We start from the raw sequence: 20,780 nt of genomic DNA on the forward strand, positions 1-20,780 counted from the left end.
AATAATGACTTCTAAAATATAATTCTTACTTACAATACAACGCTAGAGTACAATACATTACGCTAATTATATTAATACAACGAGACACATTTTAAATAATTACTTACTAACTTGAAATACATAGCTTATTTGTACAACGGTTCCTTTATTATTTTACATCTTTGATTACTGACACTTCGTCCCTAATAGCTTACAATACAAAACACTATTCACACTAATTAATTAAAATGTTACAACAAAAAACAACAACAACAACAACAACACGCCAGCGTAAGTTGCTTATCATTACCAAATTTTATCCAAAGTGCCTGCGGCACCTTTGATAAACAGTCAACAGTTTGACGTAACGTTAACAACATGCGGACAGGTGATACCGAGTAAACACTGAAAAAAAGGAATATGGTGTGCTTAAAGTAAGTTCGCTTATGAGCGTATACCAAGGAAACATGATACTTTGTAGATTTAAGTTGCAGTGAATTAAATTTATAATTTCTGTTTTTTTTACTCTTCTAACGCCTATGGCTGGGGGATGGGAAGTAGGTCTCTATATCACGATAAAAAAAATATTCGTGGAACTTATTACGGATTTACAAAATGCGAAACTTTTTGGACTATACCTAGAGTGTTTGAAATGTATTTGGTGTTTTCAGAGTTCTCTGAGGGGGATACATCATGATCATCTCGCTTGAGGGTGTCGAGGCGCAAGGGTGTGAATTACGGATTTTCGTCTCGCTAAGACTGTTTGAGGCAGGATGCTACTAGTTTTTAGCTGTAAAGGTCTCGTTTAGGCTTGCACATGAAGAACTAAAATAGCCATGATACTGTTTGACAGCCTAGACCGATAACCCTATGAATAATGTTTTTTAGGGGTCAAAGAAACCTTCATCCACGCCCAGCTTGGTATCCTTGATGGGCTTAATTCTTTCATGTCAGGTTTTCCCCCTGGGGGGGGGGGGGGTGAGGGGGGGGGGGTGAGGGGGGGGGGGAGCGACTTGCAGTAGATTGTAACCTACCGTAGATATACTAGTCTTTTTGTTTTAAGTTTAAACTTGGTTGTATTATCTAGAATTATTTTTGACGTTGTTATACGATTATTTCGCTTCAAGTTCCATTGTCGATAGTTTTACTATTTTGTTCGCGTTCAATATGGCGACAAGATCATTCTTTAAGGTTGTTACTTTGCTTGTTCTGTTAAAAGCAGGGCTCTTGTTGGCGTCACCAACAAGTCTCCGTCCGCCTGCCATTGTCGTCCAGTTATAAACGTCTCTGTGGATGGCAACGGTCAGTGCGACTTGTGTGATGGAAACAGCAAGTTGTTACAAGAGGTGAACGACTTGAAGAAAGAACTGGCCGCGATAAAGAATCAAATCAGTCAGATCCAGCCAGGTATGTAATTAGTCGAGGTATACCGATCGCATCGTGTATTGCAACTAAACGTTTGGGTTAATAGATTCATAATGCTTCCACAGAGGAACTGTAAGGCTCAGTTATAACTCAGTGTTCAACCAAATGTTTTGGATACAAGCCAACGCGCAGTGACTTTCAACTATCATTGAATACTATAATTTTTCTTCCCAATGTGGAAAGACAAAAACCAGTTTTACAAGGCAATTTACCGTTTTGTGTGTAGTGCGTACAATGAAAAAACACAATTTAATCGTCCGTTGCCATATCGAAAAGACATCATTCTTTTAGCATGTTGTTTTGACGCGACAGTTAGCAAGATTAATTTTGTTTCTCGGCCAACATTGTCCTGTCACAAGGTCATCTGTTGTCAGATTAAAGGCTGAATAGTGCGTGTTGTCTGGGTGTGGCATAGAGATAAGATACCAGTTGCTTTTAGCAATGTGCAGTTGGACGCGCCGTACGAGTTCAGTTACCTTTGTGAAGGAATATAATAGTGACGTGGATTGATGAACTCATTTTTCTTGACATCTTGCGCTAAATGGTGACAAGAATTTATTATGGACGAAACTGCAAATTTTTCCAGCTGTTTATGTTCATTTGTTCGCTTTAACCATGGATTTTACCTTTTCTTCTTTTTTTGCACATCTCTTTCTTCACACGTGAATTAAATTCTTCTTTCCACTCCATGCATTAAGTCATAGTCAAGGTTACAGAAGATATGCTCCTTTGATAAAATATGCTTTTTGATCGTGGGGGACATTTGCACAAGCCTTTGTTAGAAGAGGTATATCGACATAAGTTTCTGTACAGCTCCTATTTTTGTGCTGTAAAATCAGTGTCGGCCAGTGGGTATATACCTCTTATTAATCGAGTTCGAGGTCCGTACTGTAAAATACGGACCGAATTTTTTCCTGTCGATTTATGGCCCAAGCGCGAAGCGAGCGGGCCATGAATCGACGGGAAAAAACGAGGATCCATATTTTACAGTACGGACCGAGAAAACGAGGTTAATAAGATATTTATTATATCTCTCACTCTGGACAAAAGAAAACATTTCAAGTCAAGCGTGCGGAAAGCGGCTTCGTTTGACTGACGTACATCAAAGGTGAAAGGACGAGTGAATTTCATTGGCTTTCGTAAACAATTCGGCCGTTTAATAGCTCGATTGATAAGCGTATAAACATAGTTTGAATCCAACCTTCACTACTTTATTTCTGCAATTAGTTTTACAGTAATTTCAGTGACAGGATGAAAACTAGATACAGTGCAAGTTTCCTTTGGAATAACTTAACCCTCGGACGTACAGGGGGGGGGGGGGTGGATGCCACCCCCCCCCCCATAAGGTTTTTTCCAAATTTTGAAAAAAGGATTTACTTTATAATGCTGAAACTTTCAGTAGCTGTTCATCCATCCTTTGCAGAAATTTTGATATGTCAACCATGTGTCCATGATATTTGACGTTGCCATGGCAACGTCACAAATACAAGCAGGTCTTGCCAAAAAGCGTCATTTTTAACATTTTTCTTTATTTTTTCCAGTTTTTTTAATCAAACGTTGAAGATTTACTTATTTTTACATTCCATAAGCATTCTGGCTTGATTTTGCCTCAATTTTCGTTATTTTGTGACTTTCTAAGAAAATGTTGAAATCCAAGATGGCGGATCCAAGATGGCGGCTCTAATGACGTCACGTGACGTCATATGACGTCATAGCCAATTAAAATTATGTCATCTTGTAGAGTAAGCCAAGGGCTTTCTTGTCAGTGCAAAATAATTTCGCTACGCCTTAATATAACGAAAAGTCCGGGGAGGGGTTCCATCCACCCCCCCCCCCCCCCCCCCCTTGTACGATGGTGGGGGTAGGAGTTGGTTTGTACGTCCGAGGGTTAACTTCTAAACTGAAGTTCTTTGCTTGGCAACGAAAGTGCCGCGATTGACAACATGTTTTAGCTTATTAAACTTTCGAAAACTTATGGCAGTGATTCTAGAAAATACTGAACGAGAAAACACATATAAAGTTTGAAGGAACTACTTGAAAAAAGCCTCAGATATCGCCGTCCACGTAATGCTAAGTTGTGTCTTCCCTAGAGGTGCTAGGCGGCGTTGAATGCTTCGTTGAAAGTTTGAAATGCTGTCTGGCTCGTACTCAGCTCCATCGCATTTGCGTACGTCTTTGAAAAACTTTCCGAGAAGCTTATCGAGGACGTCAGCAGGTCCGGTTTCTACATGAAATGTTCCATCAGTCTGCTCTTGACAATAATTTTCGAACTGTTTCCATTTACTTTTCGTCTTCTTTACCGTGTTTGCAGATTTCTCGCCGCTGATGAAACTTTCAAGTTCTGACTTGAATCCTGCTCCGGTTGCTCTACGTCCGCCACATCAGGGAAGTTTTCCCCTTCCAACGGATCACAAAAATTGAGTTTAAAGTTCGGTATACCTTCTTCGCTTCGCCTTTGTTCCTCGCTTTTTTCCTCTAACTGCAAACGTTGTAGGAAGTTTTGAAAATCTTCTTCGCGAGACATTTCAACTTGCAAAGGCGTACGGCATCAGGAGAACTCTCAGTCAAATTCCGCGGGCCGTACTGAAGAATACGGCCCGTAAAATTGACCAATCACAGCGTGCGTACTATCTCAGAGATATAATAAAAAGTGGTATACCAATAAACCCGAAAAACATGTACCAGTATACCCCAAAATTTCCCCTGAAATCATGCAAAATACCAAAATTTGGAAAAACACAGCTACTTTATAGCCATAAAAGCCCGATTTCAGCGTAAAATACTGTATACCCAATTTAAAATCCCCCTGTATACCGTATACCTAAAAACCCTGACCGAGCCTGTAAAATTGTTGTGACGTTTTGTGTTTCATTTTGTGTTTTGACAGGTTTGCCGAAAAGTCGTTACGACCTTTATTTTACTAGACGTGGAACAAGTGACTATGTCACCCACTATGGCCTGCAGATAACAAGCGCTCTTACCATCTGCTTCCGAGTGCGTACAACAGACAAGTCAGGTGATGATCAGGCCGTCGTGAGTTACAGCCTAAGCTCGAACTTCAATGAAATTCTCATCAACAAGATGTCACGTATTCAATTGGGGATTAACGAGCAAGTAAGGTAATACCAATAGTCACAGATATAGATAGATAGAAACTTTATTAACGTGTCAAAATAACCACTTAGCTTGGGAAAGCTCAAACTAATTTGGGAACACCAAATTGATAGTTTCGAAAAGTCAATTACTCAAATAAACTAAACGAGCTGAGTACAGTCAACTCTCTCTTAACGGACACCTCTATAAGACGGACACCTCCATAAGACGGACACCTGGTGATGGTCCCTGCCGTTTTTCAGTCATTTTACTGTAACGAAACTCCCTCTAAGACGGACACTTTTCTAAGACGGACAACGGACACTTTGAAATCATTAACGGACACTTGAGAAGTGTTTTTTTATCATGTTTTATTAGTGAAAATACTTCCAAACTTCGCAAAGTTAGTCAGTGCCCTAAGGATACGTGTATACCAAGCTTACTACCCACAAATAATGACGCTTTAACGGATTACTTCTTTGCTTACGTATATGGACACTAATTAGGTCGTTCTCTACTTACAGTGTTACAGTTTGTAGAAGCTCTCAATTTTTCCTTTAAAAAGCAAATACGGTCTTTTTATTATTTTAGTCTTGTTGCAGTTAGCAAAGGCTTGTTGCATTGTGCAAAGGTTTAGCTTTATTATCTCAGAATTACCGGTGTTATGTTACCTCGACTCTCTACAGAGCGGACACCTCTCTAACACGGACAGCTGCGGCCGGTCCCGAAGGTGTCCGTCTTAGAGAGAGTTGACTGTAGTTGCAAAATATTGGATTGCTATGACTCTGTAGACGATTAAAGAGAAAAGACGAAAGAAATATATTATTACTCAACATCATGCTAGCTTGCCAAGCTTCGAAGACAAATAACGTGGTTATGATCTATGTTGTAGTATAAAGTCCCTGTTTACAAGGCGGTAGGGTAGGGTAGGGTACCCTAGGATGTAACGATGGTGCCAAAAGGTTTAAAGATACCGAATTGATACTGCATTGACACGATGAGTTGCTAGAGCAAGTGGCGGTTAAATGAAATTTTATAGACGTGTATTTTCATTTTCAGGCAAAGTGGAATATCGGTGATTGACGGTTCTTGGCACCACATATGTGCATCATGGGAAAACAAAGCCGGCTCCCGGAAGCTTTACAAGGATGGCGTCTCACAAGCTAGTGGGACTGGATTTAAGACCGGTCACGTGATCAAGACAGATGGAATACTAATCATCGGTCGGGAGCAAGATTCGTTTGGAGGAAACTTTGATCCGAATCAGTGCTACATTGGAGAGCTTACTGATTTAAACATGTGGAGCAGAGTTCTCAGTGCAAATGAAATACTCAAACTGTCGAAATCATGTCACGGGGGGATGGGTAATGTCAAGAAATGGTCTGATTTTAAAGCTGGAATAAGAGGTGATGTGAGAATTATTTCTCCATCGGCTTGCGAGATATAACATTGCTTTTGTTTTTACTAACTTAGCTTGCTTGTAAACGTGAATCGAAGGAGCATGAATTTTTTCTAGGTGTTAGGTTGTTTAGAAGTGCCGATGCAATTTAAATTTTAGTTGTAATCGCGATATGGCACTGGCTCGCGTTCTGGTTGTGCTTTTGGGGTTTAATACATGCATGTGTTGGAACCACTTAGAGTGCTTCAAAACAGATACTTAAACTGGCTGGATTGCAGCTTTCGCAAGGTCCAACATGAATGGCTCGCTACCTTTCGAGAGAACATAAGAATTAACGAACAACAGGAACAATGCTGGGAACAATGCCGAGAACTGCTGCATTATTGTTACTGACTAAAACAGGTTTACTTAAAGATTAAACCAGTTAGTGCCGGAGCTATCGCTAAAAATGTTGGCATTTGAAGCACAAATACAAACAGTTTGTAAGCAATTCGTACCCAGGGATTCTATAAAAAATGGCAATGACGTACAACCCCAATCAAAACAAAGGAAAACGAGACTAAACAAAAAGCCTATTTATTGACTTGATAACTTTCAATGCAAGTTTTTACTTACAAAACCGTGTTACGTTAGTGATTTTGCTTTGAGAAAATACCTTTACAATCACTCTTTTTTGTTGTTTGTTATGGGTCCCAAAAATATTGTCAAAACTAAGTTTAATCAAGAGAACATGGAGTATTCATATCCTATTGGTTTAATAAACAACAACAACAACAACCATTATATTTTGCCAGAGATAAATAGAAATAATTACAGCATAGAATATATTAACTTAAATAGGCTAAAAGACTACTCAAAGAAAATAAATGTTCGCTTGACTACTCAGAATAGTAATAAACTTAACGGGTTGAGTAGTTATAAAAATAAAAATAAAAATCATAGCATATATTAAAAAAATACAATAAATATCATAGTAATCAAAATGTTTTTGAGATATATAATTCATGTTACTTTGGTACTTATTTCGTGGAAACGTTTGTTAGTTAGTTCGTGATTAAAGTTCTTTTAAAAGGACAGGACTTGCACAGCTGTTGTAGGTCCCCACCAATTTGTCACAGTCCTACAGTCATGGCGATCATTGACTCCTTGTCTTCTATGTAGCTGTCCGTCCTTCATTTGGAGCATTGGCTTGCTGTCTTCTTCTTCCTTGTCAACAAATGGGATGAGATCGGTCACCACAGCTGTTTCAAGAGTTTTGGTGGGGTTGCAGTAAGCTTCATACACTTGATCAACTGACCTTTGGACAGCCTCGGTTACAAACTTTAAGTTGTCTTTGCTTTTTTCATCCAAAAGCATACCGTCGCCATATGCTATCCACTTATCGCCACTTGCGTTTGTTACACGTAGGCCATATTTGCCATCTTCATCGTGCATGCACTTACTTAGTAAGTGGCCGTCCTTCTTGAGAACGGTCGCCTTTCCCAACTCAACTCGTGGCACCCTGTAAGTCACGTTGTAAAACAAACTGTTACTTATTATATGGAAAGGCAGTTTAAATGAAATGTAAAATAACAAACACTTTTGAAATGCTATGGGAAAGTGCATTCCAGTTGTCAATAAATGTTTGTGTACTAGAAACCGATTTACAAAAACGAAAAGAAAAAAACTGTTTTAGTCAGAAAATTAGACCAGCACCTTTTTATAGACTTATGAAGAGGCCCAACAGTACACCTGAGCAATTTTTGAAGACTTTCCAAAGAATATCGAAACCTACATGCATAGAAATAATACACTGCAAAGAACACAGAACAACCTGTAGCATAAACAGCATTTACCGTATGTGCCCACTCGAGAAGCTGTCAGTCAGGAAATGGCAAGCAAACGCATCTAGCGAATATGCTTCATGAAGGAGACGCCTACTTTCACTCCCGCCATATTTACTCGCTTCCCTTGCTTTGTCCATAGCTAACTGATGACCAGTCAGATACGCGTCTTTGGCGTAAGGGAGAAAATGGTCGTGGTTGTTCTCGGCTAATTTTAACATCCGTCCATGTTTAATCGGAACGCCTCCCAGCCAAATCCCTCCGGTGATTTCGTCCCATTCTTTGGCACCGATACTTGTACGAGTTTGGCTCTCTTTATTTAACGCGGTGATCAGCTTCTTCAACTCGTTCTGTAATTCAACTTTTGGTATACGCGCCAGCGAGTTGTACGCAGCAAGAAAACGCTGCTGACGATCAGAAGCGGTCTGGCTCATTCCTTTGACAGGATCGATAATTGGGTGTGTTGGTATACCATAAAAATCCCCTGCTAGTGCTATGATTTGCCCGAATGTTATCTCCACGCCATTTGGAAGCTTGAGATGTTTTAGATGGTCGTGCTTTAACTCGATTCTTTCTCCAATGAATTTGTGTTCAAATGAACAAAAATCAACACAGTCCTCCCCAATCAAGGACTCGACATCTTCCATATCTGTTTCTGTCAATTCAGCGGGCTGCATCTGGTGTATGTTTTGTGTCTAGATCAGAAAAAAAAGATACCCAGATTAATTGTAAATGAGTAATTTGATAAGGCTATAGTGGTAATCATTGCATTATTCTCCTCAATTTTAGGCAAACTTTCCCCATAATGCTTTTGCTCTTGGTTGTTGGAGATGGGGAAAGGTCTTATGCAACTTGTGACAATATGAAATAAATGCCGTATTAATCGAATTTTAAACTTGCATGATGGTTTTCTTAGTTAATAAAATATCATTATGAGGATTCTTTGTAGTGTTTCAAAACGTAACGGCAAGCTAATGTTGTTTGTAATGAGTTAATGTCGGATCGACCACAACGTTCATTGCTGTAAACTTGTTTTTAGTCACTTACTGCTCTGTAGAAATGTTACAATTTTTGATTTTCCAGAGTTGAAAATACGCTTCTTATATTCATAAAATGCTGCCCCATGCAATGTTTTAGCATTTTCATTACATATTCTCTTGTAGACACGCACGGAGGAAACAATTACATGAAATGTTATTGGTTTAACTTTCACCATGAAAATCCTTTGCTAGAGAAAGACTGAAAAGCACCAACTCAGCCAACTCAGGCTTTACTCTTACCTTTAAATGGCAACAGAATTATTATTTTTTTGCAGTCTCCTGCTCCTTATTAGTGTCCACAGCAAGTAAGTAACTCCAATGAATAAGTTTACTTCGAACCGCCTTATATAACCAGGTATCGTTGGTATGATCTTCCCGTCAGTGAATATATTTTTTTCGTAATGTGCACAACATCCGGACTTTACGTTTTCGGTTTTACGCTTTTGCGTATTCGTTGAGATCGTAATTTTTGTTTCTAGACTTAAAGTTTCCTTTTTGTAAGTTTGAGTCACAGGGAACCCAAACGCTGTATTAGTTATTCATAATCTTAAAATAAAAATGTCCTTATTTACCTGCGTTCCTGTGTTTTTTTTTTAACCGGTTTTGGGGGCGATTTGAATCAGAGCGAAGGTGGTTTATGTTGCGAGTTTTAAACGGTAATCGATCTGTCGCAATGTCAATACGACGCGCCTGAATTATGTCTCAAGTTTTACTTTAACTGTTATCATTAACTGTTATTCATAATCTTAAAATAAAAATGTCCTTATTTACCTGCGTTCCTGTGTTTTTTTTTTTAACCGGTTTTGGGGGCGATTTGAATCAGAGCGAAGGTGGTTTATGTTGCGAGTTTTAAACGGTAATCGATCTGTCGCAATGTCAATACGACGCGCCTGAATTATGTCTCAAGTTTTACTTTAACTGTTATCATTAACTGTTATTCATAATCTTAAAATAAAAATGTCCTTATTTACCTGCGTTCCTGTGTTTTTTTTTAACCGGTTTTGGGGGCGATTTGAATCAGAGCGAAGGTGGTTTATGTTGCGAGTTTTAAACGGTAATCGATCTGTCGCAATGTCAATACGACGCGCCTCAATTATGTCTCAAGTTTTACTTTAACTGTTATCATTAACTATTAACTCCCCTCGCGTGACCATTAAATTGAAACACGAAACTCCCCGCGAGGAGAGTTAATAGTTAATGGTGTTAGTAACTTGAGAAACTTGAGGCGCGTCGTATTTACATTGCGACAGATCGATTACCGTTTAAAACTCGCAACGTAAACCGTCTAAACCGCTTTCGCTCTGATTCAAATCGCCCCCAAAACCGGTAAAAAAACACAGGAACGCAGGTTAATAAGAACATTTTTATTTTAAGATTATGAATAACTAATACAGCGTTTGGGTTCCCTGTGTTTGAGTGCCCACCCTGATTCAAATTTTGCTCATTCGTAAGATCAGATTTTCGTTTTTTACACTTAAAATTTCCTTTTTTAATTTTTGGTTTTGGTGCCCATCCTGATTCGAATTTCCTTTTTTAGGAATAACAAAAGAGGATATCCGGTTTTGTTATTCGCTTCGGTTTCTGGTTTTGGCGTTGTTTGGTTTGTGAAGTTCTCCGGGATGAAGTTTTTACTCGTTTTCTCCTTGTATATGGGATTGGGCAGAGGCCTGGTTGTCGTCATGATCCAATATGGCTGCCAAAAGTGTGGAACAAAATAAGCGGCGGCTCTCGACTGTGTTACGTTTTTGCGAAGAGGGTAAAGGCGGCTAAATTTTTAGAAAGGCATAACAAATTGTTTAAGCAAGGGCGAGAGAAGCCTGCAGAAAATAAATAACTGTGTATTTTTGATATCCTTACTAGCAAAGGATGACGTTATGACGCTTAATGACGTCACCTCTCTCGTTTGCACGGCTGTTTGTTTAAACGTTTACGTAATTCGCGTTTGTTGTCTACAAAATAAAAGGAGAATTACACGGCGGTTTGAAGATAAGGATTTCATTTTCTATGTTAAAATCAATGTTTTACTCATTTGCTGCGCCCATCCGTAAACTTCTCTTTTTACCAACTCAAAAATAAAATCCACATCCTCGCTCCACCGTGTCAATTATATTTTCACATGTTAAAAAAAGTGTTTTACTCATAGCACATGCTGCGTTCAAAAATCAAATATTCTTTTTGCGCACGATTAGTCTAAACACGTCACACGACGAGGGCAAAACTCAGGAATATCCTTAACAATTGTCAACAAGTGTCATCTCCCTCGAATCTCTCAGTTTTCAAAATTTGCGTTTTACGTTGGCACATTCAGTTTGTTGTGAGCTGACAAGCATAAGATTTGAACGCCCAAATTACTTTGTCGTTTAACAGCTTGGAAAAGAGGTATCCGAAAAAGAGTGACACAGCTCACAGTTTTGTTTGCTTCTCGAAAAAATGTCCGCCGACAAATACGCGTGTATTTTTTGGTGTCAAATACAGGTTATTGTTTACATATTTTCAGCTCTAGCAGTTCGCAATCTATCTTTAATAGTTTACTAAGTTAATTTCTTCCTCGTAACACCTCTTCAGTGGTCCTCTTAGTTAGTAAACTCTCATCACGACTTTTTCGTTAAGGTAAAGGTAGTGTACTTAAAACATGACAGTTTCGATAAATAGGTATGTCTTAACGGAAGCGAACACATCTTTGAAAAGTTAAGCTATAAACAATTTAAACGAAATGGTCCGGTGATAATTTAATCTGGGCTAGTAGCTAGAATTCAGTAGCCTGTTGGTGTGGTTAGTTTTTTCAAGGATGCTTCGGGCTGTTTGGGCTGTTTCGGCGTTCTGGCGTTCCGAGTTCCAGTATCAGTCACGATACAACAACTGAGCAACACAACATTCACTCTTACCTTGCGACTAGATCTTTTAACGGATGGTAAATACCACAACAGCGAATTCTGCACTCTCCTAATGTTGACTGTGTACTGATAATTTTTTACTTTAAGTGACTCCCTTAAATAGTACTCCTGCAGGTAGGTGCCCTTGCCATGAAGGATGTTTTTCCGAGAAATATTTCGAAATATTGGTGTCGCAATATTTTCTTTTTCGTGGGTTGCTTTTGTGCATTGTAACAAGGCCATTCGTGACCGTATTAACACGGATGACCTGCTTTGACGCAGGAGACTGTTGTGAGTATATTTTGTTTAAGAAACTCTGCATGCATTTACTCAAATTGTGTTATTTTCGCGTGACTTTCAGTTTCGTAATTGAGCCAAAATTGTTGAAATAAGCACATCAGTGGCTTGACATAAACTCTGATCGGCAATAAAATTATATCCGACGATTGATCGGCAATTGTATCCGAAGTAAGTACCATTCACATAAATTATAACCAGCGTACGTCATTCAAACAGTTAAAACGAGCCCACGCAGTGAAGTCTAGCTGCTAGCGGGACTAGAATAATCCTAAAATATGAAGCGTAATTCTGGTCCCTAAGGCCCAGAATAGGCCTTCTTGATCGACACATTAAATTAGGGCTTATAAAGAACCTTTGACAAAAAGCATAGAAATCGGAGGTACCATTTGCGTCTAGTTTTTAATTTTTTCTTTCGACTTCCGCAACAAAGACATACTGCGTGACAACTACATGTGGGTAACATGTTAAGTTGCACTTCCTTTATTACCTTATTTGGAACTTCCAGTATATTTTTTGGAATGACCTCCTGCATTGTAAGTTAAGATTTCTTTGCGATTTCCGCTGATATTTCTTTCGTAACTTATCAAGTACGTACATAAGTCTTAAATCTGGCCCTTACTTTTTCGTTCGGGATCAAATTCAACAACTAGTTTTGTTTAGCGTCAACAACCAGTAATTTATAAACTGAAAATGTACCAAGTTATCCATACGAAGAAAAGCATCTTCTACGGGGTTCAGAAAGAGAAGAATTGATTCCCGCACCCCTCCATTACGTATGCATACGTAATGGGGACATGAAAGGACCTTTTACATACATGTTTTGTAATATAAAAATAAAGAAAATGATAGGCCAGTAACAAACAATAAATCAATAATTGACGAAGTTCGCCACGTGTATTTCTATCTTTTTTAATTAACATAGGGCTGCAGTGTCATCGCTTTTTCTATAAAATGAGCCAGTTTAGGTGTGACATCGGTTACTTCATACACCTACTGGTTGTATTCAAAGGTGGGTCTGAAGGGGGTTTCCCTATAGTCCCTGCATGGATGAGTGATAACACATTGATGTATTTGGTCTTACTTTGGACCCTGTCTATATAATAACAAAAACGATTGTTCTATAAATTTTGAAATGTCAACATTTTGTAAACTCTAGGCGTTTTTCTCGTTTTCTTTTCCCCCATCATCTCAAATTTATTTTCCTCGCCTCAAACTCTTTCTATGGAGACTCTTTTTATTTGCGTTCGCGCCCGAGTAGGCGGCTACGATACACCTACTGTATATAATATTTAAAGCGACCGATGTATATTTATTCTGTCAGGTAGAGTTGGCTGAAAAAAGAATGTTGTAAAATTAGATGTAGCACCTGCTACTTTTTTCTTTTGATGATTTCAGAAAAAGATTGCTTCTGGACAAGCTCCTTCCCGACGCGTGATCTGTTTCCCATGCTTTCATACTCAAGAAGGCTTCTGCCGAAAGATTTAGTTCGCCCCTGTCACTTCTGGGATACTTAATCGAGACGGAGAAGAAGAGATATTCTAGCTTAAAGTAACAAACGTTTTATTCTTCAGCTCTGAACTGTACAGCTGCAACAACTAATTCAATAATCAAATTATTGAATGTAAAAACTGATAGCACAATTCAACGCAAAAACTGATACTTAAATAAGTACACACTGCATCCTCACAATTAGCTAGCTGTGATTGGTAAGTTCGTACGTTGTTTAGAAATTAGCGAAGACGCTTAAAAACAGCGACGTCTTTGATACTTGAAGTAATACTCATTGAAACACTAAAAACTTCAATGCTCCGATACACATCGGACTGATGTATATACAGACCGAGAAGGCTAACTTAAAGAAATAGTTAAAATATGCTGCGCTTAATGTAGTTCGTCTTATTTCTAGGTGTCAGTCAATATGGAAGAAGTGTGCTTTCAACTGCGAAGCACAGTCAAAGTACATAAAAATGTGATACTAATCGTAAATTGATTCTTATTATTAAGTAAAACGTTAACCGCTGAATTTATCCTTGTTTCCCAGTCAGTAATGTATCCAGGGGGGGGGGGGGGGGGGGTGTTAACAACGATAACAACGGCAACGAGAGGAAGAAAAATACACACAAAAAACTCAAAATGCACTCTTCTAAAAACACACTTATATGTTTACATGTTAAAGATTTAAAACCGGACTCAATTAAAATTTTAGCCGGGTTAGGTATTAGTCTTTCTTCAGTTAAACTGCCTTTGGCCGTTTTACCTTTATGAGCTAAATGTTTTTATATCTATTTAGTTTTGATGTTGAAGCTCTTATAAACTGAATAAACACTTCACAAGGATCGTTCAGAATTTGCTCGGTCATATAGGTCATAAAGATTCTTGAACAATCTATATGAACGAGCTGTGCGGTTTGTAACGGTATAGTTTTATTACCGTTGTTGCCCCCCACCAGTTGGTCACAGTTTTAGCATCCTGAAGGTTATTAATGTCTGACCTCCTATGCAGCTGCCCGTCCTTCATTTGGAACAGTGGGTAGTTGTTTTTCTCTTCCTGATCAATAAATGGAATGAGCGAGGTCACGGCAGCAGGATCGGGACTTTTGCTGGGGTCCTGGAGAACCTCATGCACCTGATCTACTGAGATCTGGACAGCTTCGGATACAAACTTTAGGTTATCTTTGCTCTTTTCATCCAAAAAGCATTCCATCACCATATGCAACCCACTTATCGCCTCTTGCGTTTGTCACACGCAAGCCATATTTTCCATCTTCATCGTGCATAAACTTGCTCAGTAAGTCGCCAACTTTGGCGGGAGTTGCATTCTTTCTCAACTCAATTCTTGGAGTTCTGTGTAAGAAAAAACGCCTTGCTCTTTCATCTTACTGCAGCAATTATAAACTACGAGGCAGAGCGAAAGCAAACAACAAACAAAACTAAGAATACTTGACCGAACTTGGCAGAAAATAATGGCTATTCTAATCCATGTACCATGTACCATGTATGAAAATGTCAACTTCACAACTTACCTTATTGAATTTCTTTATTTACTTTTTTTTAAATTTGAGTTAACCTTGTTTCAGTCTCTGATTAAATTGTATAGATTAGAGATTCAAGCAACAGTGAATGCAACAGCTTTGAGTAAAGTAATTTTAAACCTAACCTTTAATTATCTATCATAACAACATGAATATTACCTTTTCATGCGAATGAAATTACTACAAAGCGGTGTTGGGTGTGACCAGACCCTTATTTTCATTAACCAGTAACCCATCACTGCTATATGTCCTGGCACATGCATACTCGGGCAACTGCGCTAGAGCTTTTTACTGAATTTAATTTAAAAATCCGTACAATTGGACCGCGCATTGAGTTTGGCCGAGTCAGGCAAGGATTTGTCATATTCGTCCTCATTATTCGCTTACAAGAACAAAGTTTTTTTAATCGGGGCTGTACTACCCTTGGACTACAATAAGTAAACATGCAAAGACTAATACTCCACAGCAGAACTTTTGACTCACCGTGTGTGTCCACTGGCGAAGCTGTCAGTGAGAAAATGGCAGGCAAACGCATCTAACGAATATGCCTCATGGAGAAGCACCTTCCTCTCATATCCGTCATATTTGCTCGCTTCTCTTGCTTTGTCCATAGCTAACTGATGACCAGTCAGATACGCGTCTTTGGAGTAGGGGAGAAAATGGTCGTGGTTATTCTCAGCTAATTTTAACATCCGTCCATGTTGAATCGGAACGCCTCTCATCCAAATCCCTCCGGTGATTTCGTCCCATTCTTGCGGGTCAACTTGCTCACCACTACGTTCTCTGTCTAACGTGGCCAAAAGCTTGTTCAACTCGTCCTGTATTTCATCCTTGGGTACGCGTGCCAGAGTGTTGTATGCATCTAAGAAGCGCTTGTGACGACCAGAGTCTACCTCGTCCTTGTCCTCAACAGGTGCAATTACTGGCTGTTTCGGTAGTCCATAATAATCACCTGCGAGTGCCACAATATGCGAATGCCACAATATATTTAACAATTATTCGCCGAAGGCGAAGTGATTATTGTGTATAATCCCCGAGACGAAGTCGAGGGGATTATTCAACAATAATCACGGAGCCTGAGGTGAATAATTGTTTTAGTATAATTTTTAGAGGTGATCATCAAGAACTTCAAAATAACGATAGCAAACAAGAAAACAGCAAACACAAGTGCTCGCTTGCATACGGTGTAAACCAGTTTAATTCATCGATTGCAATCAGAATTTATTTAGTTAATTATAAAGCAATAAAACGGAACAAAACAAACACTATGAGAAAGATAGATGTCCGGTACCTTTGTATGATTGTTGATGACTTCTAAGCGAATGTGCGAATCCTTTCGAAAAGGTGTAGCTCCGGTGAGAAGAGAACTAAATAATGTTCGCTCAATCGATCCTCATCGATCGCCAAAACCGCCGTGTTTACGATCATTTCTAATGCCTTAAGAACCATCTCTTGAAAATATGTTCGGTCCAAAAGCCTTGGTAGTTAGCTAGTTAATGTTTAAAATATCCAGGACTTGGACTGGTTTCTTTCAAATCAAAGAAATTTTCATTTAGCAAGAGCGGCCATTTTTACTTGCCTGGATGTAAAAGGTGGCGTGGCTAAGTAGCCAAGCCTTCAAAGCTATAATCACCTCGCACGGGGTGAATATAGCCTCATAAGCCGAGCTTCTCGACCAATCCGAATGCTTTAATTCTTATAATCACCTCTGAAATTATACTAAAAGAATATATAACCCTTCTTAATACCCGATTCCCTCTATAGCGCGCGTCTGCAGGGAATCATGGTAGTTGTATTCATCAAACCATGCGCGAGTCTCAGCAATGTGCATCGTTGTTAAGTCTCGCGCATGGTTTGATGAATACAACTACCGTGATTCCCTGCAGGCGCGCGCTATAGAGGGAATTGGGTATTGACACGCGCGCCTCGAGGCAATTATCGTAGAAATGATATTTTGGTTATTTTAAAAAAAAGACGAACGCCAATCTGTCTCATATTTTATAACAACTGAAAGAACAGATTGTTGAGACTGCAATACGTCTGTATATGGCTTAAGAGGTCTTTCTCTATAACGTCTTTCTATATTATTTGCAACGTGTGTAATTAATCACTGACAGAGATGGTTGAAGATTATATCGATCTAATCCAAACAGACAATTTTGACCGCCTATCCCTTTAAAAGAACACAAACTCTCAAGTCGTAAGAAAACATAAATAACAGGGCGACAGGAAAAGTGTTTTCTAAAGGACATGCGGTGCCGAATCAAACAGGATAAAACGCAGGAGTGAAAATCAGATAGTTTAGTTTGAAAACTTAATTGTAAAAGCCCTATTTTGTTACATTGTGCAGCAATATAACGACGTTTTCTTTTACCTTGTTTTGATTTCTATTTAAGGTCTTCAGGTTTCCCTGATCTTCGTCTGGTTTAGCCGCTTCTTCTTCGTCTGCGTTGTCGTCGTTGTCTGCACTATCGGAGTATGGAATGTAACGTCACCTTAAATACATCTCAATCTGACTGCATTACCATAAAAGCCCGGAGCTACATTCCTCGCTTGCGCTGTTTTTACTGCTTACACTTTTACTTTTTAAATAAAATATATCTACGACGGGAAATCTTATTAGTTACTACGTCGACAGCCGCTTCAATAAGTACTAAGACCATAAAATAACACTATAGGAAACTATTTTCAACTTTGTTTGAAATGACAAGTGCATTGGCTGTACCCAGGAAGAAACAACATAGTTCGATCCAATTCATTACCTCGCTAACAAAGGATTCGGCTTGTTGCGGAATAAAGATGACGGGTTGACGTTCTTTCAGCGCTCTTATACTTGTCTAGCTATCCTGTGTTAGTCAGTAAGAAACAGTATTGGAACAGTTGGAAGCACAAACTTCAAATTTGACTTGTTTGCAGTGACAATTACACTGACCGCACTACAGGAAGGAAGAACATACTTCGATCCGGCTCACTACCTCGGAGACAAAGGGCTTATCTTTTTGCGGAATAAACATAAATCGTCGTTTAACTGATACATTTCGTTTGAAAAACAAACTGAAAACAAAACAACAGTATGATTCACATAGGGAAAATGTTGTGAGATTCTGGGTGCTTACCATTTGTAAGAAAAATCCGGTTGGTGTGACCGTTGCATAATGGTAAGCGATTTTCCGAATTATTATTCTACCAGGCGTTCCTTCCCGCTCACTCGATCTGGCACGAAATTCAGTGTTGTTTTCTGTCGATATTAGATGGGCTGATGCTGTTTACTGCTGTCAGCTGTTCCATGAGACGCGATTTAAACAGAATACAAGGTTATTTTGATGTAACTGTTCCCACCTATGCACCGAGTAAATTTCGCAGTCGAGTGACATTTAGCACGTTCGAGCTAGATCCTGTTCCGAAAAAAAAAATGAACACATGAATAATTCCAACGTGGAATACCAGAAGCAGGCAGCTTATTTCTCCTGTTAAGGGCCCATTACAGTATCTCGTTGCCAAGCTACGCGGTTGCCACGCAAGTGCAATTTTATTTCCGGTTTTCTCGCATTCGTGATTCAGCTTAGCGGCAAAATTTTACGCGAGTCTAGTTCCCTTTCGGTTAGAATCACATTCAAATCACGGAAATTTGTTCTGCAGTAAAAGCAAACTGGGTAAATGGAAATAAAAAAAAAAGTTTGTCATACTAAATGATTGCAAAACATATACGAAGCCTAAAGCAAGTATCCGAAACCGCCGAAATATTTTTAAAAGTAGTGCCGATGCATTAGAAAACATGCGAATGTGCGGCGCTACCTTATTTTCATCAGTTTCCCCTTCAGCTCACTGAAGAAATCTGTGAAAGCTACTGGCAAAAATTAAAGCACTGTCACTAGAACTAAACGAAGCTCATAGAAAAAAAAAACAGCGATTCATTTCGTTCCCGAAACGAAGGTAAGATATTTTGTACGCAGTTGAATACCGCAGAATTAAATATAGGAATGAACTCGATTAATCTGCCGTAAATTGCTTGCAGAAACTGCTGAAATGATTCGTACAGCAGCCTAACCACAGGACAAATTCAGTAAGGTACAAGACTGCGAATACTTGACTATATAAAACACCTGTATAAAAACATTTCAGCTTACAAACGTTAACTATTTATTTAAGCGAACTATGAATTGTAGCCTGCTTGACAAAACATGATAACGCCGTTTACGCTAATTCGCAAATTACAAGCCGAAAATAAAAAAACTCACACTAAACTCTTTTTAATACTTACGACCGGTTTTGTTTACATTTGTCTTAGCCTCTACATGTTAGTTGAGCGAGAGTAAACGTTGTTAAAGCTGTCCGAATACAAGCAAGAAGTAAAGTTTGCCGTGTCGAAAAATTATAGTTTTTGAAGCGTACGTGAGCGTGGGGAAAGCCAACTTAGTGCGGCAATGTCAATTACGATGATTTCAACCAATCAGTCACCGTAAAATTTCACTTCCGGTACGGACGGAAATGCGTGTTTTTCTCGGAAGGAAAAAAACGTACCTTTTGTTTTTTGCAGTAAATCGAAAGAAAATACATTTTTGAGTCTAATGCTTGCGTGCGCTTTGCGCATGCGCATTAGACTCTTTTACTCTGAAGATGACTTCCGCTCAGGTTGTCGAAACGTCAGTCACCAACAACAGTTCTTCTCAGAACTACTCTCACCCGGACGATCACACTATACGAACTAATGAAAAAGGCTGTTAGCAATCCCAAGGGAATGGTTCGGGATCGATAATCGTTCGCTGTAATGAACGGACTCCGTACGGACACGCACGATTAGTTTCAATTAAAAACAGCCAATCAGCGACACGTGTTCCCACGCATAATTAAAAGTTCTTTTTCAAGTCACGATTATTCAACACTTGAACAGGACGAAATAATTTTCCAGTTAAGGCATTTGTAAGCTTTTTGTGAAATAAAACTTCGTTTTAAGATCACTTAAGCACTTGTGTTTTCGTCTTGCTTAAAAAGCAAGACGTCTTTGAGAAAAAATATTTCGACGGCGATTCGCGTTTATTTACACAATGCGACCAAATGTTTATTTTGTTAAAACAGAAAACTTTACCTCGTATTTTGTATTTAAGTCATTCGAATTTTGACCAATTTTTTCTTTCATAGTGCAAACAAAAACCTTCAAAAATAAAAGATGTACATGGATAAATGTAAATCAAGTTACGTGACTAAATCAAAATGCGTTTGTTTGGCCGCTTTGCAGTATTACACTGTCCCGGCCTTTGCCATACACTGAAATCGAATTTCATGCTTTTATGACTCTCAGAGATCTCAAATTCCTCTTACAGCTAGAAAAATCATAAAATGGTTACAGTAATATGGAAGTGATGATTCGCGAAATTTGTACATCAAGATAAACAGTCTTCGCTTTTGTGTATCGTAGCTCGATAATAATTGCCTTCCAGCGTTCACAAGGTCATCATTATATTGACGTGAGCATTTACGACCGTTTTTCGGAAAATCTGTCACTCAGTGTTTACAGTACAATGGAGTAACAGTCACTATTTCAAGTGCTTTTATTGCAAAATCTGTTTCAAGAGTCATCATCAAAATGGTGAAAAATCTGAAAGAAAACGATGTCAAGTTCTTCAACCCTTGTTGTAATGAGCATGTTTTTTGTAAATCGTCACGCAATCTTGTCCAAATGTTTAATCGTTTCTGCTTATACGGACAATACGGAAGAAGTAACATCAACTCCTGTTCATACTTTCAATTTTGTGAAGCATATAACAATTTTGACCGTTTCGTTTTCATCCATAATCATCCACGATGCCCCTAGCTTGC

At 38.8% G+C, this 20,780-nt stretch overlaps 1 protein-coding gene and 1 pseudogene across 3 annotated transcripts; one reads left to right on the plus strand and one right to left on the minus strand.

The window, feature by feature from the left end:
• The first annotated feature begins 1,146 nt into the window (after positions 1–1,146).
• Positions 1,147–6,153, plus strand: LOC144650554 (neuronal pentraxin receptor-like; annotated as a pseudogene). The gene is made up of 3 exons (XR_013570139.1): positions 1,147–1,386; positions 4,292–4,523; positions 5,557–6,153. The product of XR_013570139.1 is annotated as a neuronal pentraxin receptor-like (transcript).
• A 563-nt stretch (positions 6,154–6,716) lies between these two features.
• On the minus strand, positions 6,717–11,883 carry LOC144650543 (uncharacterized). 2 transcript variants are annotated; one of them, XM_078510238.1, is made up of 3 exons: positions 11,645–11,883; positions 7,732–8,414; positions 6,717–7,397 (listed from the first exon to the last, which is right to left on the minus strand). In XM_078510238.1, the coding sequence occupies exons 1-3, from the start codon at positions 11,873–11,875 to the stop codon at positions 6,962–6,964; spliced, it is 1,350 nt and encodes a 449-aa protein (XP_078366364.1). In that variant the 5' UTR covers positions 11,876–11,883; the 3' UTR covers positions 6,717–6,961. The 2 variants fall into 2 exon arrangements, with proteins under 2 accessions (XP_078366364.1, XP_078366363.1); XM_078510237.1 differs by having other exon boundaries at positions 11,639–11,883.
• Positions 11,884–20,780: the final 8,897 nt, after the last annotated feature.

Source organism: Oculina patagonica, chromosome 4 (assembly GCF_052425735.1).
Source record: "Oculina patagonica isolate OP01 chromosome 4, crgOcupat, whole genome shotgun sequence".
Lineage (NCBI taxonomy): Eukaryota > Metazoa > Cnidaria > Anthozoa > Scleractinia > Oculinidae > Oculina > Oculina patagonica.

Bases quoted from the DNA above. Each gene is read 5' to 3' on its own strand.
- LOC144650543 (XM_078510237.1), bottom strand. From the start codon at position 11,875: ATGGCCTTGTTACAATGCACAAAAGCAACCCACGAAAAAGAAAATATT. The intron at 8,415-11,638 runs GTGAATGTTGTG...TTTCTGATCTAG, and splicing joins GATCTAGTCGCAAGGTAAGA to ACACAAAACATACACCAGAT. The intron at 7,398-7,731 runs GTAAATGCTGTT...CGTGACTTACAG, and splicing joins TTCTCGAGTGGGCACATACG to GGTGCCACGAGTTGAGTTGG.